General features: G+C 31.4%; 1 protein-coding gene across 1 annotated transcript in view; it reads left to right on the top strand.

The window, feature by feature from the left end:
* Positions 1-15126, top strand: part of LOC143225195 (protein turtle-like) — a 106268-nt gene that overhangs the window by 34458 nt on the left and 56684 nt on the right. The window contains exon 2 of the mRNA XM_076454178.1: positions 13982-14311. Coding sequence (XP_076310293.1) covers positions 13982-14311 — 330 coding nt within the window. The remainder of the gene's footprint in view (positions 1-13981; positions 14312-15126) is intronic.

Below are 15126 nucleotides of genomic sequence, written 5' to 3'. Positions count from 1 at the left end.
TTTGATCAAATATTATTACTGCATTACCAGTTACTTAAGCATAAATTATTAATAGAAAATGTAATGATTGTTGTTTATGGTTATTCTATAACAAATTATTTATATTTGTTTGCTTTTAATATATAAAAATGCCAATTTCAAAATTAATACGATGATTATTTCGTTATAGGAACTTTGATTTTATATCTTAAATTAACATAAGATAAAAAAGGAGATTCTCCTATGTATAATATTTTGGCTAAAGAATATTTGCACCACAACTGGATAACTTTACTTTTAAAGTTTAAAGAAAGAAGACAGACAAATATTAAACAAATAACGAGAAACTCTTCAAATTCTATAGTCACAGCATAATTATATTCACACATAATGTTTTGTATAGGAGATACCTTTAAGGCAACTGCGTATTATAAACATTAAATATTGTGAGTTCTGATTCTTTCTTTTACCTTGGTAGCTAATAATCCCTTGTAATGTCAGACTTAGAAGGTGTAAAATACGTTTCTAGGCTCCCTATAAAAATCTGTTTGAGAATGTTGAGAAAACTTGATATTCTTTACAATTATTTATTCAATGTGTAATTACACTAGTCCAGCGAAGGCACGGCGGTTACGTCTACGGACTTACAACGCTAAAATTCGAAGTTTGATTCCCCGCGGCGCAAACAGAAGAATTCTTAAAAAACACAACAGACATTATTTTTATAAAATTAAAATAGAGAAGTTGAATACGTTATATAAAAAATGATTCTAGAGACTCATCACATCGTTATAGCCCATGCTCTAATTAATGACTTTCAATCTGTAGAAAGACCATATCTTAAGACTACTATATCCAAAGAATACTACTCATTTCTGCTTTCATCATAATACATCTACTGTACGAGTGTAACTGTTTTTATAACGCCGATCTCAAAAATCCAATCACACAGAAATTAATAGAAGGTGCATCTGTTGACTTGATCCATATATCTTCATATGAAATATTATGAATATCTTTTTCAAATTTCAGTTGCTTGAGGTATATAATGATTGAGGCTTAGTGGATATGTCATATCCACAAGTTCATTTACACGTGAGATTATTATTTTTTCAGTGATACCCTTCTTAATCACACTGCATACTTTTGTGTGGCATATGGTCCCTTTTTTTTGTCTTTGAACTCTGTGTTCGTAAATTATCACCTGTTGCAAAACAGCGCATTTTTCTTACCACGTGTGTAGTACGATTTGTTACAGTTCTCTTTCAAAGTGACCCTGATGTCTAAACTTGATCCACATTCATCTGTTTTCTCGTGCCTTAAATACAAACAGATATTCACGTCTTGGAAATGTTAAATACCTGGTCTCTAAATGTACTCATGACCTGAGTGAACGTATATTTTATGTCAGAAAGAGCCTTTACATATTCTTCGTAAAAGTGATCAATTTTTGATTAATATGTAGTTATTATGCCTTTTGTTCTACCACGATGCTATATCGGCTGTGGTTGCTGCTTGACTTAGTGAGTTTTATATTCAGAATTGTTTTAATATAAAGTAGTCAGCCATCTATTGAAGTTAGAATTCATGTATAAGGCTTTCACATAAAGTGTTTCTAATCTATAACATTTCAAAACGTTTTTTCAATTTTAATTTTGTTGTTACAAGCAGCTGAAAGCAGGTATTACTACAAAACTACGATACGCTAGTGTAAATCAAAACTACCACACACGCTTAATTAAGTCCTCAATGTTCATACTCTCTTTCTGTATAATGAGATTTTACACTTTGTCATGCTATCCACATTCTGTATAAATATATGTGCTCGTGCAGTAGACGAGTCATTAGGAAGTAATTCAAATGACTTGAACCAACACACACATAAATACATATAACAAGACTGGACATGTTTCGTAAAATTGCCTTTCAAGGATCATTCCTGACTTAACTGTTCAGGCGTGGTTTGGAACATTTATCTTTCTCTAATCACGTTCGTAGCTCCTGTAAGGCTAGAAGCATGAGACCTATTTTCTGCTCTATTCAAACAATTCCATTTTTTTTTTTACTTTTTAGGAAGGTGTAGTAAAAGATAGTTTGGAACATTACGTAATCTTATAATGTTCCTTTAGTTTGTAAGAGTGAGTTGGAAATTTATGGTGGAAATAAATCTTTTAGATTTCCAAAGCATTTCGGCGCTTCAGATTTTGCGTAAATGAGATAGAGGAGGTAATTGATAATTTATCACATAAACCTAATCTGTATTTGCAGTAAAGTAATAAGCATTTTACTAACTTAGATATGTGAATGGATAAGGTATCTTTTTTTAGGGTTTTCTTGAATTTTTTAACACAAAAGAAAACGATATAAAATATTTATTTAATATATATTTCGATAATGTCAGCAGATAACCTGATATGGCTTTGCTATAAGAAAACACACATAGTTCGATAATGGAAAACAACTCTACCTTTAATAAAGGGACTTTTTGCTTAGCATTTATTCATCTGTTGGATCTTTATAATAACTGTATTATTAATTATAAAAATATGATTCTCCCAGTGTGAATCTACCTATAGAAAATCCTATAAATATATAGAAATTTAGCGTTACACATCTAGATTGCTTCTTGGTGGGTTAATTATGTAACTTAGATTGTACACAAGATATTTTTTTCAGTGACAAGTTATAAACATTAGTTTGCTTCGATCTACAGAATGCTTACAATATAATCATTATGAATCAAGTAAAGACATAAGAGTATAAAAAATAAATAGTTACGTAAAAAAATTAGAAATTTAATGCAGTGACTAAATAAGGTATCTGCATTACCAACTAATTTTATTATTTTACAGTAATAAAAAAATGAAATTCAGATACAAAATAAAAACAAGAGATCAAAAGGTGTGAAACCTTCGTCGTTGATAAAGTTTATATGAACCAATGTAAATTAATATCTAATTAAATACATAAGTAAGACCTCTTTATTTATACACAGAGGTTTAAACAGTTTAACAACTAATATATTTTATCGGATTCAACTGTTCAAATTAACATTTCCAACAACTAAATAATATTAATTAACTCACATATCTAGTGCTAAGTAAAATATTCATATCTTACAGATTATAGTTGAAAGTAATTGTTTGATACTTAATTTCATGTACCTATCGATATAACAAGTTTTAAATAGCTTTGACTCTTATATCTTGCTAAACTAGATTTAATATTTCATTTTCATTGTAAACCATAAAACATGGTTTTCACATGTAACATAAATTCTTATTCTTTCAAGGAATGACTTGAAATTATATTTATCATTATACCATTATGCAATATCCCCAGTGTTTCCTCTTTGTTATATTGGTAACTTTCTAGTTTTAATTATGAGAATTTATTTATTTTAAAGCTTTACCAACTACTTCATAATAGCCTCCACACACTTGTCAATGATATTATGGTTAAGCTTTATAACTGTTTGTAAATTCAAGATTTCATTCTGTTCCCACAAGTCTTTCTTGACAGATTTAGCAGTTGCATGTCAACATGTTCAACTTACCTCTGTTTGCTGACAGTTTTTTGATTTACCTATTCATGATATTGTTTCATTTGTTTCTTAACTGTACAAAGTATAGTGAATGTCTGATGAAGCTTTCTCTTGATAATAAATTATTTAGATTTATGTGTTTTGCACATAAAACTCGTCCTCAGTCTGACCGGGCGTGGTTAGCATTTTGATATGTGAATTCGAGGGTCGATAATACGCGTCCAATTGCAACAAAGGAAAAATATAAGAAGAAATCGGCAAATGTGTTTTTGTAGAGAAAAACTGAATTAGAGCTATCTGTGTTTTGACCACCGTGGATTCGTACCGTAGTTTTAGTGTTGTAAGAGAGTAAACTTACAGCTTTCCACCTGGTGACAATTTATAGGTTGTTCATTTAATGAAACAAAAATACTAATTATTGATAAGTTGATTTAACGATTTCAGGTATTTTAGCTAGTAACCCACGTAATTTCCTTTAATTCTCAAATATGTCTCATTATTTCTTTAGTATTCAAGTTGAGTGTGTGTGTGTGGTGTGTGTTTTTTACGTATAGCAAAGCCACAAAGGGCTATCTGCTCAGCCCACCGAGGGGAATCGAACTCCTCATTTTAGGGTTGTAAATCCGGAGACATACCGTTGTACTAGCGGGGGGCTATTCAAGTTGAATACAAGTTTCTCGTTCACAAGATCAACATGACCATATTTAAACGTAGCCGTTTGTTGATCACTTATTTCTTGCCAGAAAACAACCTGAGAATAAAGAGAACGCATAAATGTGTTGAAACTAGTATCTCTGATGACGGACTTCTTACAGTTTGCTTCGTTTACTTTTGCTCTTTCTCAATAACTCTGAAAAATGGTAACTGTAAAAGTAATTTGCAGCTCTGGAAAACCTTATCGTACTTTCATATGGGAGTGCATTATAAAATGGACAATATATACTGTTATCTGGTTAAAAGTATCTGTGTTGGCGGTGTGTGCTCTTGATTGATTATCTTTCCTTTGATAAGCAGCTCATATTTCCGAAGTAAGAACTTCTGACCTGGACAATTAGCTCATGTGTCTCATAAAATGATGTTTAGTTTGAAACTAGCTAATCTTATCTTGCGATAATTTTACTGCTATTTGTGGGTCGAATACTCTTTTTTTGAGACATTTTGCTTCAAATCACGAAGAATGAATAAAGAAGACAAAGTTCAGTCCATAAAAAAATATCCAAAATATTTTAAGCGTATTTTTCTTGTCGTCTATATATGTGTGGTGATACTTAACCGAAAATGTTTTGCACATCTTCACATGTGTTGAAATACTGTAGAATGTTACACCCAAGCTGTCTTGGTATTTTTCAGCTTCTGAAATCCTTCTCATGCAAAGCAATAATATTATGCTTTAGAACAGTGTTATTATGTAAACATTTGTTATGCATACTGAGAAATATAAAAGAAACTGTCGTGCATGTTGAAACATTGGACACCAACCAACAGAATGATTCCTGAATAAATACTGCTGCTAATAATAAACGTGGCACCATTATGTGTAAAGCACAAACCACACAAAGTGGTGGAATTTCTTTCTTTCTCTCACTTTTAGCTAATGAAATAGACATAAGTAATGAAAATAAAGCTTTGATCTGTTCACATGAGCTCTGTGAACATCATAAAAAGCTAAAACTATTTTTAGGTCACAATATTATTAATACAAATTGTTACAGTCATATTGAGATTTGTTGTACACTACCTTTAAGGTTCATAACTTAACTGCTAATAACGAATGGTATTGTTGACCTAAACGATACGTTATACCCCTGTAGGATACATTAGCTAGGAGCTCTGTGGTTAGAGCATATATAAGTACATATTTTCAATAATTTAAGAATAGAGGTAAAAATAAAGGATTTGTTTGTTTGTTTGTTTTTGAATTTCGCGCAAAGCAACTCGAGGGCTATTTGCGCTAGCAGTCCCTAATTTAGCAGTGTAAGATTAGAGGGAAAGCAGCTAGTATCACTACCCACCGTCAACTCTTGGGCTACTCTTTTACCAACGAATTGTGGGATTGACCGTCACTTATAACGCCCCCACGGCTGAAAGGGCGAGCATGTTTTGTGCGATGGGAATTCGAATCCGCGACCCTCAGATTACGAGTCGAATGCATTAACCCACCTGACCATGCCGGGCCTTATTAAAGGTTTACATAATTCTAAAATAGAAATAAAATATACTTATGCTTCTCTACTGAATTATTGTAATGTGATAAACTTTTATAAAAAATTAACTTACGTGAAACCAAACACATTATCGGTTTTACATAAAATATACACTATGAGAGAAGCATTAAACATTCTCATTACAAACTTATGTAAGCAGCAACAAACGCATAGTGAACACATTCTATCCAGTAATTATAAATAATAATTTTCCTGTGAAGTGAACATTCGCTAATAGACTTGGTTTACGCTCCTCAGTAATTCACACTATTAAACCTAAATAAATTTACTTCTTTTAAATATAATGTATTTTCATTGGAATAAACTGTCCTATGTTTTTTATCGTTAGGCAGGTTGTTTTCGATTATTCAATAAAATTAATGAAAACTCTGGTCCACTAAAAAAAATATGGTGTTTTAGTATTCAACAAAAAGTGTTACAACTTAACAGATTTCACGAACTAACGATAACAAAGCAATATAATTAACTTGAAAATAAAACTTAGCAATCAACTTATCTGTTGCATCTATAGCGAAAACTACGTACAGCATTAGACTGATTTAATTATTAACTCTCTAAGCAGTAATTGATTAATTACTAATTTATAAATTATTTTCGCAAGTGTTGAAAGAAAATTCGAGACCTTATGCCAAATTTAGACGCGTAGGAAATATATATATATATATATCATAATTCATCATATGCCATGCCAAAATTTAATCACGTAAATAATACAAAAACATAAGCGTAAAAACTAAAACATAGTACACAATATTATTTCAATTTCCGGTCATTATTATGCTGTCTATTGTAAGCACAAAATATTAAAAATCAATCTAGCTAAAAAAATAAGATTGAGAGGGTGTATTTCATTATTTGTGAAAACATTAAACGTTGTTACAATTTCACATACTTAAAGTCAAATCAACATTCGTGAAGATACCGGTAATATTTCATAAATAATAATGATTTTGTTAATTTATCACCTCTTCTGTAATATTTACTCCTTCATGGGTATCAATCAATTGCCTGTTTTTTGAATAAAATTATGTTAAAAGCCGCTATTATAACGTTGATTTATCACCACAAGTTTTCTTTTTCTTTCGAAAAACAGGCAATGTTATTACTTTTAAATACATTTATTATGGAATGTAGTTTGTGTAAATAAATTTACATATTATAGCTTTTTTGGACAAGTCTCCGATTTATTACATTAGGTACGTTAGGTATTACTATTTCAAATAATCGGAAATTTGAATTTGGATCTAGTAGTTAAGTAAGTGTTAATATGTACCAAATTTATGCAATTTGTTAACAACGTTAATACACATAGTTTCCTTTTTCAACGCAAATATATTTTAATACACAAATTTAAAAAACAATACAATTTATAATAACAGTTCCTACCAATAGTTATTGGAAATGATGGTTAAAATACAAGAGTTTCACAAACCAACAAACAGTACTGAGTCTTATATCCGGTTTAGAACTAGCAACGAGCAAATTAATTTTGAGTTAATATTGTTACACCTCGCCTGAGCTAACGGTGTCTTTTTTTTCGCTGACTTCACGCAAGGTACAAGCTTACTCCTTCCAACAAAGATATTTAATGTCCTTGTTGAAATAAAAACGTCCGAAATTAGAAATCTGTAATGTTATTGATCAAATTCTGTAGTTTTTTTGGTTAATAGACGTTAATCACAATTGTAGCTTCCTATGCCCACTGACTTTAGATATCCAATAATATTCTCTTTCGTGCCTCAGCTAGTTGCTTTTTATTGGAAGCACGCGAAATTTAGAACTTTCGACAATATTTCAGCAACTTTTCGTCAAATAAATATTATTGCTTATCACTTTCAGGAAATCTCAACTAGTTTCGAAAACAAGCTGGACTTGCGCATTATACTGTCAAGGATATACGTTACATGCATAAATGAAAACTACAGAAACAAACATAGGCACTAATATAGATATAGACGTACAACAGTAAAGCTGATTCAATAAGTTTGTAAATTATACACCTTAATAAATTTCTGAAGTATATTCTGTTTCAATTTTTTCCAAATCGGAAGCAGGTGAGAATATCTGTATGAAAGAAAGGGTCGACAAATTCTGTTTCGTAAAGAAAGTAACTTCGGATAAATTTTTGTTCGCCGCTCTTCTGCTACATATCATTTACTTTTTTTTTATGCAGTGGTTGTTGATAAATGTTTTAATCGTTTTGAGTCAAAACCACTGAGTTATATCTCTTTCCCAATAGTTTGCTTGTTATCTACTAAAGAAATTAATCAAACTAATCAGCTGTCTGTTTCACTCCTGATTTTTTTCTACCAAATTTAGCAAAATCTATTATATAAACGTGAAACATCGGGAATAGACATAAGAGTAAATTTTCTTGGTAAAATTTGAATGTAAATGGCATTTAAGTAAATACTGTATTTTGTAGCATGCAATTTTTATTAACGCCAGATGTTTAAACTTTTTTGAGAAATTTGTTATATTGTTATACAGTACTATACTTCAACATTTACTTGAAAATTTCTAGGAATACGAATATTGTGGGTCAGTTCTTTCTTGAAATATCTATTTCTATACTATTATTTGCATTATTGAGAAGAACTCAACCCCTTTTTCCTGTTAAGTGCATAGCTTTTGCTATGTATTACAAGTCTTTTGGAGTAACTTCGATCTCAAGATTATACATTGTATTAAAATTAACAATGAAAAATTCTGAAGAAAATTAAAATGTGTACAAACTTCAAAGTAACGACATAAAATAAATAAACAACGTTAAAATCTCCCTGCATAGAATGTCTTACAATGGTGAGTAGGTCTTTTTTTTTTTTTAAGAGAGGTCTAAATATCTAAAGCTGTTGATAAAACAGCATCCATAAAAGGCTGTTCAACGTTATTTAATAGTTCAGCAAATGGTTTTATTTGTTTCTTTTTCAATTTCTCGTAAACCTACACCAGGGCTATCTGCGCTAGCAGTCCCTAATTTAATAGTGTAAAACTAAAGGGAATGCAGCTAGTTATCACACCCACTGCCAACTCGTGGGCTACTGTTTTACCAATAAATAGTGGGATTGACCGAATATTATAACGTTCCTATGGCTTAAAAGGCGAGCATGTTTGGTGTGACAGGGATTTAAACTCGCGACCCTGGGGCCCGGCTAATAGACTCACTACGAGTTTTAAGTCAAGTCTGAATGTAACCAAGTTCAATACAGAAAACGAAACACAACTACGATAATTGGAATCAAGGTATCATTAGCAGTTCAATAAAATTGTACAAATCTGAAGAGTAAGATGAATTTGTAACCCAAATATATAAAATGGTTCAATAAAATAAATAATAAAACAAATAATATATATCAATATATTAAATTATTATTAAGTACTTAAACATAATATTTTTCACTGTTTATTTAATGACGAAAACGTGACTTAAATCTGGGTACGTGCGAAACGAGTCAATCACGTTAGTGCTAAAAGTGTGAAATCGTATATTGCTTTAAACCTTTGTTTGCTGCTCTAGTGTCATGCAACATTGATGTTTATACCTTCATGAATAAAAATGAACAACAAATTTAATATTTTTGTATGGAAGGAATATTCGGTCTTTAATATTAGTTTTGCTTTAATTAAATAGGTATAGTAAAAACACTTTGGGTATAAAATTTTGCTATGAAATCGAATCTCTTCTGCTTGTTGTTTGATATTAATTTCTGTAAGAAAATTTTCGTTCAGAAATTAATGATCTCTTGATTGGTATGTGTCAAAAGCAGTCATTCACCCAAATGTCGAAAATTTATTGATCCTTGATGACGAGAAACCCACTTGAAATATAGCTTATTTTCGTCAATCAGTAGTAATTTAAACCAATCCAACACGAAGAAAGCATTTTGTTATTATTGAACTGGTACTTGTATTAGCACTTTTATTGATAAGAGATATGTACGTTTGGACCTTTCTAGGTCATCTTCAGGCTAAGAAAGAGTTATTGTTGTTTTGAATTAAGCACAAAGCTACTCAATGGGCTATATGTGCTCTACCCACCACGGGTATCGAAACTCGGTTTTTAGCGTTGTAAGTCCGCAGACATACCGCTGAGCCACTAAGGGGGATTAAGAAAGAGAGAATTTGCAACTGACCGTTGCCGGACACATGTCTTAGGGACGAGAGTATAAACAAGTACGAGATTGTAGGGGCGTGGTAGTTGGATGTTAGATTGTTAATTAGTATAGGTATAGAGGTTTTCCTTTATATTGGCTTAATTTTGGTTTTAGTAGTTGCATAAGTAGGGCTTCTTTGATTTTGCGTTTTTTAATATTTGTTTCCCTACTTGGTATCTGGGTTTTTTTCTATGATTATGTTGCGCTTATTTGACTTGCAGTGTTCGAAAACATATAAAGTTTTTTTTTAGTGATCTTTGAATCTGGTTTCCATTTTTCTGCTTGTTTCTCCAATACAGAAGTCGTCGCAATTGCTGCATTGTATTTTATAAATTATGTTAGTGTTGTGTTTGTCAGTGTAGATTTTACATAGTACAGACTTTGAACAACTTTCGTGTTTACTGGAATGTTGTATTGTCACATAAGTTTTCCAAATGCTAGTTATTTTTTTCGCTGATGTCAGTAACATATAGTATGCAGCAGTGTTTGGTTTTGTAGTTTGTTGTATCTTGGAATTTATTATTATTTGTTTGTTGTTGGTCTGGATGGGTGCGTAAATTTTTCTTCCACGGTTTTGGAGGAAATTTGTTGATGTTGATGAAGTGTTGTTTTATTTTGTTGATTTCATTGTTAATTTTATAGGGTGAACATAGTTTTTGGCTGTATTTATCTGTTTTTTAATATTTTGAGTTTTTGTTTTGTTTCATGTGCTGAGTCCCAGGGAATGTGTAATTCAGTGTGGGTGATTTTTCTGTGGATTTCTGTTTTGAATTGTTTATCAGTTCTTGAGGTTGAGAAATGCTATTTCGTTAGTTGTTTTCTTTTTTCTTGTTCATAGGTGAGTGAGTGTGTGTGTCTTTCTGTTATAGCACAGCCACATCGTGTTATCTGCTGAGACCACCGAGGGAAATCGAACGCCTGATTTTAGCGTTGTAAATCTGTAGTCTTACCACTGTAGTGGCGGGGGGCATTCATAGATGAACTTAATGTTGGGAAGTATCGAGTTAACGTGGTTGAAAAAACAAAGTGTTTGTTCTGTAGATGTGTATCATCAGCATACCTGTATCAGTATAGTGGTGAGTGTAAGGTTGATTTGAGCGCTTGAGTATTGATCGCGCTGAGTATTAATTAGGAACAAGTAGGAATCTGGATGGAGACTTCTTGCTCCAGTTTCATACGTACATGAAACTCGAGCGCGTTATCACTTTTGCACGTGATGGCTCTTGTTGTGATCATGCAAAAGTGGCGGCATGAATTATCGTGTCGGATATTGTTTTGTACGAGGGATCTGTTGCAGAAAGAAGACAGATGAAATATATGTCTTTAGAGTTACTGTTTCTAATGTATATATTGTTAAAGACAGTGGGAGAATCTCTAATTTGTGAAAAAAGTCAATCTCGAGAAAACAGAATATTACTGAAGATATGACACGCGATGTTTCTAGGTATGGATTTTATTTTACAGGGAATGTGAGGCCTAAGTCATTACCCTTCTTTGCACTGAGAGTGGTCGATTTGTCGTTTGTAAATTATGACGAATAAATTTCCCTTCGTGATGTCAAAAATATAAGTGGATGTAATATAGTTATACAGTCACTAAAATCAGATATTAAAGCTTAATGGTATCAACGTTAGTGGATGAGTAATAATCCTGTTACGGTGGTTTTCTGTGATAAGAGTAAAAGAAAAAAAAATGTCGAAACATTAGAGTAAGGTACTTTTGTCATTATATAATCGTAGAGATAATGAATACATGTATTGCTCTGCAAGAGATTGCCAATTTGATTAAGAGTGTGTCTTCATGGGTAAACAATGTAACCTTCTATAAATATACTGTTTTCTTCGGTTACACAAATAATGTTTCTGAATGCCACATTTTAACAGTTGTTGATTTCATATGATATTATATATGTATAATAGGAATAAAAAAAGTAATGATCAGTGGTTAGGCTAACATAATTTACATAGTATAATAAATATAGCTTCTTTTCGCCAATCAATAGTCATTCAAACCAATCAAACACGAAGAAAGCATTTTGTTATTATTGAACATATCCTTTTAACAAACAATCTTACACATGCCACTGAAGAGTTTGGTAAAACGAAGTATGATACCAATAAAAATGCGTTTTGTAGTGTTTATTTGATTATGTTTTTTAGTGTTCTATTTATTCCATACTATTTGGTAAACTTACATTTCTTTTTTTCCGATTGCAACGATAACTGTTTGATTGTTATTAAGCACAAACACAATGGGCTATGTGTACTTTACTCACCGTGGGCATTGAAATTCCATTTTCAGAAATTTCTCAGGTTTAGCGCTGAGCCACTAGGGGATTGTAAAGTGAAAGCTCAATTGCTCTAGAAGACAATTCAGTTCGATAAATGTCAAAATGAATTTCAGACGTTACAACTAATATTTCTAATTGCTTTAAATTGAGTATAAGCATAAAAACAAGAGGTTTGAATCAAAACCACAAAATAAAAGAATTACAATAATATTGAAGAATAAACTGTATTGTTACAATTTTCCATTTCTGAAAAATTCTAAAGGAAACAAAATGTAAGGATGATAAATTAAAATGTACTTTCTATGAAATAATAATTAATAATAGAGTATATTGATTCTATATATTATTGTTTAATGATAAAATATCTATATTTAGGAATGTTAATATTTATAATAGTTAAAATAATGCAGAAATAACATTATATACTGGTAAAATGCATGACCAAATAGAGATCAAAGTGTGGAATATATTTAAATAAATTATTTTTTCTCAGTTTACATACGTGTCACACGAATGAAAACACTAAGCGTGTTCCGTGGTATATGTAACGAAATTAAATCTTTTAAAGAAAAGCATTTTCCTTTTGCTCTTCGTAATACCTTAGTGTCTTGATGTCAAGTTTTATGCTATCATTGAGTTTTCTTTTGAAGTCTCAATCACTAAGATTGTATATTGATTTTGATGTGTTGGTAATCCGTCATTCTTTCGTTCTGAGGGAGAACTTTCGTCCTAGATGCTTTTACACACAAATAGAACGATATTCAATGCTCGTTTCTTTTTCGTATACGAAACAAAGAAGTCGCATTTTCTTGCGACCCTGGCAGTAGGAAACATTCTAAGAAATCAACACTGACAACACACGGTACCAGTGACAGAGGCACTTTTATGACACAATCGATTATTATGATGGATAAAAACTAATATTTTTTACAGAACAATTTAATAATAGGAAATATTTCTTAATATAAGAACTTGTGAAATTTCATATTCAACTACACATATATTTTTCCATAATAAAATTGGACAATTCTCTCTAAGATGCTCGTATTTTCTTACGCCAAAGAATAAATGCTATCTATGGAAATTCTAATACTTATGCATTACAGTAAAGTGTGACTGATAAAAGACATAAAGTACTGTTCGTATTCTTAGGCACCATGGTGGTAAATAAATTAATGTCTAACTTTATTCCCTTCAAAAATGATTTTTAAATATTTAAGGAATTAATAAACTTCTGCTCAACCGACTTGAATAGATCACTTGTTGCTATATTCATATATAGGTTGATAACTGATAGATAATTTTCTACAGAATATTATGGAAATAAAATGATGTGAAAAATGATCCTAGTGTTCTGTAACGTTTTCGAAATCGTCTCAGTCAGATAATATCACATAATCACAACAGATCTAGAGAATGTGTCATTTTCTCGCAGAAAAGCAGTAGAACATTTTTCATTGTTTTTTTCTGTAGCTGAAATTGAAATGAAATTCTAAATAAGGGTTTTATGAACAACTTGTTTGAAAACTCATTCGAAAGAAACAATTTTTGTTAGTGATTCTTTCGAAACCTAACCATTTCTTTTTGTTTAGATAATAAAAATATGTTTTCCATACTTTAAAAGTACATTAAAGCAGAGAATCATCATATGTAATTTTTCTTCTAAGTTTATCTACTTGTTTTAGAAACTGTCAGAGACAAAACGTCATCTTAATCGAAATTTTACTGAAAGTGATTGCTTCATTTCCTTGGCTTTCTATTCATTGTTTATCTTTTTTTTTCTTGTCAGAGAAAGTGACTGGAGTAGTTGGTATGAAAGTAGCCATTTCTTGTAACATTACACCTCCCAATCCAAACGACGACGTCTCATTAGTGCTGTGGTACAGAGGAGATACATCCAATCCACTCTACAGCTTCGACGCTCGAAGAGGCAGTACGAACTCGGGAAGACATTCCCCAACAGACAACCTCTCGGATCGTGCTATGTTCAGCGTTATTGACAGACCAGCTGTTCTAATATTGGATCCTGTTTTGGCAGGGGATGCAGGGACCTACAAATGTCGTGTTGATTTTCGTGTTGCAAGAACAAGATACTCGGAAGCTGAACTATCTGTTATCAGTAAGAAATCTTTGTATCTTCAGAAGTAAGAGTTATTCGGTTTAATATGGTATTGTGAGTTTTAAGCACGAACAAGCACATTTTTATACTAAATTTATATTTTCTCGTAAAGAATAAACGTCAGCGAAAATAGCGATTTACGACGATTACATTTTTAAAATGATACATTGATAGAGAAATAGATTTACGAAATGACCTACTGTTATGCTTAATATTTAATTTGGAAATAAATAGGGCTATTTATACCGTAATCTCCTTAAATAATATAGTTAGTTAACAAAGATTGTATTGTTTATTTTTTTAAATTCCAATACCAAATCAATACCTAAACTGTTAATAAGAATAAAAACAATAAATATACATGTATGTAGTTGCTATTGTTATTTACGTACATGTTTTCACTCAAACTCTTCTAAACTATATACTTGAACACACGCACACACACACATATATATATAGTTCAATGACACCAGTTTCATATATTAAACATTTTAGTTTTTTTTATCTGTGTTTAGAATGAAGAACAAAGCTACATAATGGGCTATCTGTGCTCTGCCCACTACGAGTATCGAAACGAGTGAAAAAATATATTTCTGATTCGATATGTAATTCTTTCATGTTTACTTGTTTCACATTAGGGGTAATTTTACACTAGATTCAAATAAAATATTTTTTCTACTCTACTCGCAACCTGCATATTGCCGGTTCGAATCCTCGTTAGTGAACATGCTTACCTTTTCAGCCGTGGGTAGTATTGACTAGCTCCTTTCCCTCTAGTCTATCATTGCTAATTTCGGAACGGGTACCCAAGATAC

Source organism: Tachypleus tridentatus, chromosome 9 (assembly GCF_004210375.1).
Source record: "Tachypleus tridentatus isolate NWPU-2018 chromosome 9, ASM421037v1, whole genome shotgun sequence".
NCBI lineage: Eukaryota > Metazoa > Arthropoda > Merostomata > Xiphosura > Limulidae > Tachypleus > Tachypleus tridentatus.
Note: the sequence above shows the minus strand (reverse complement) of the source record. Positions and strands in the feature narration are given on the sequence as shown.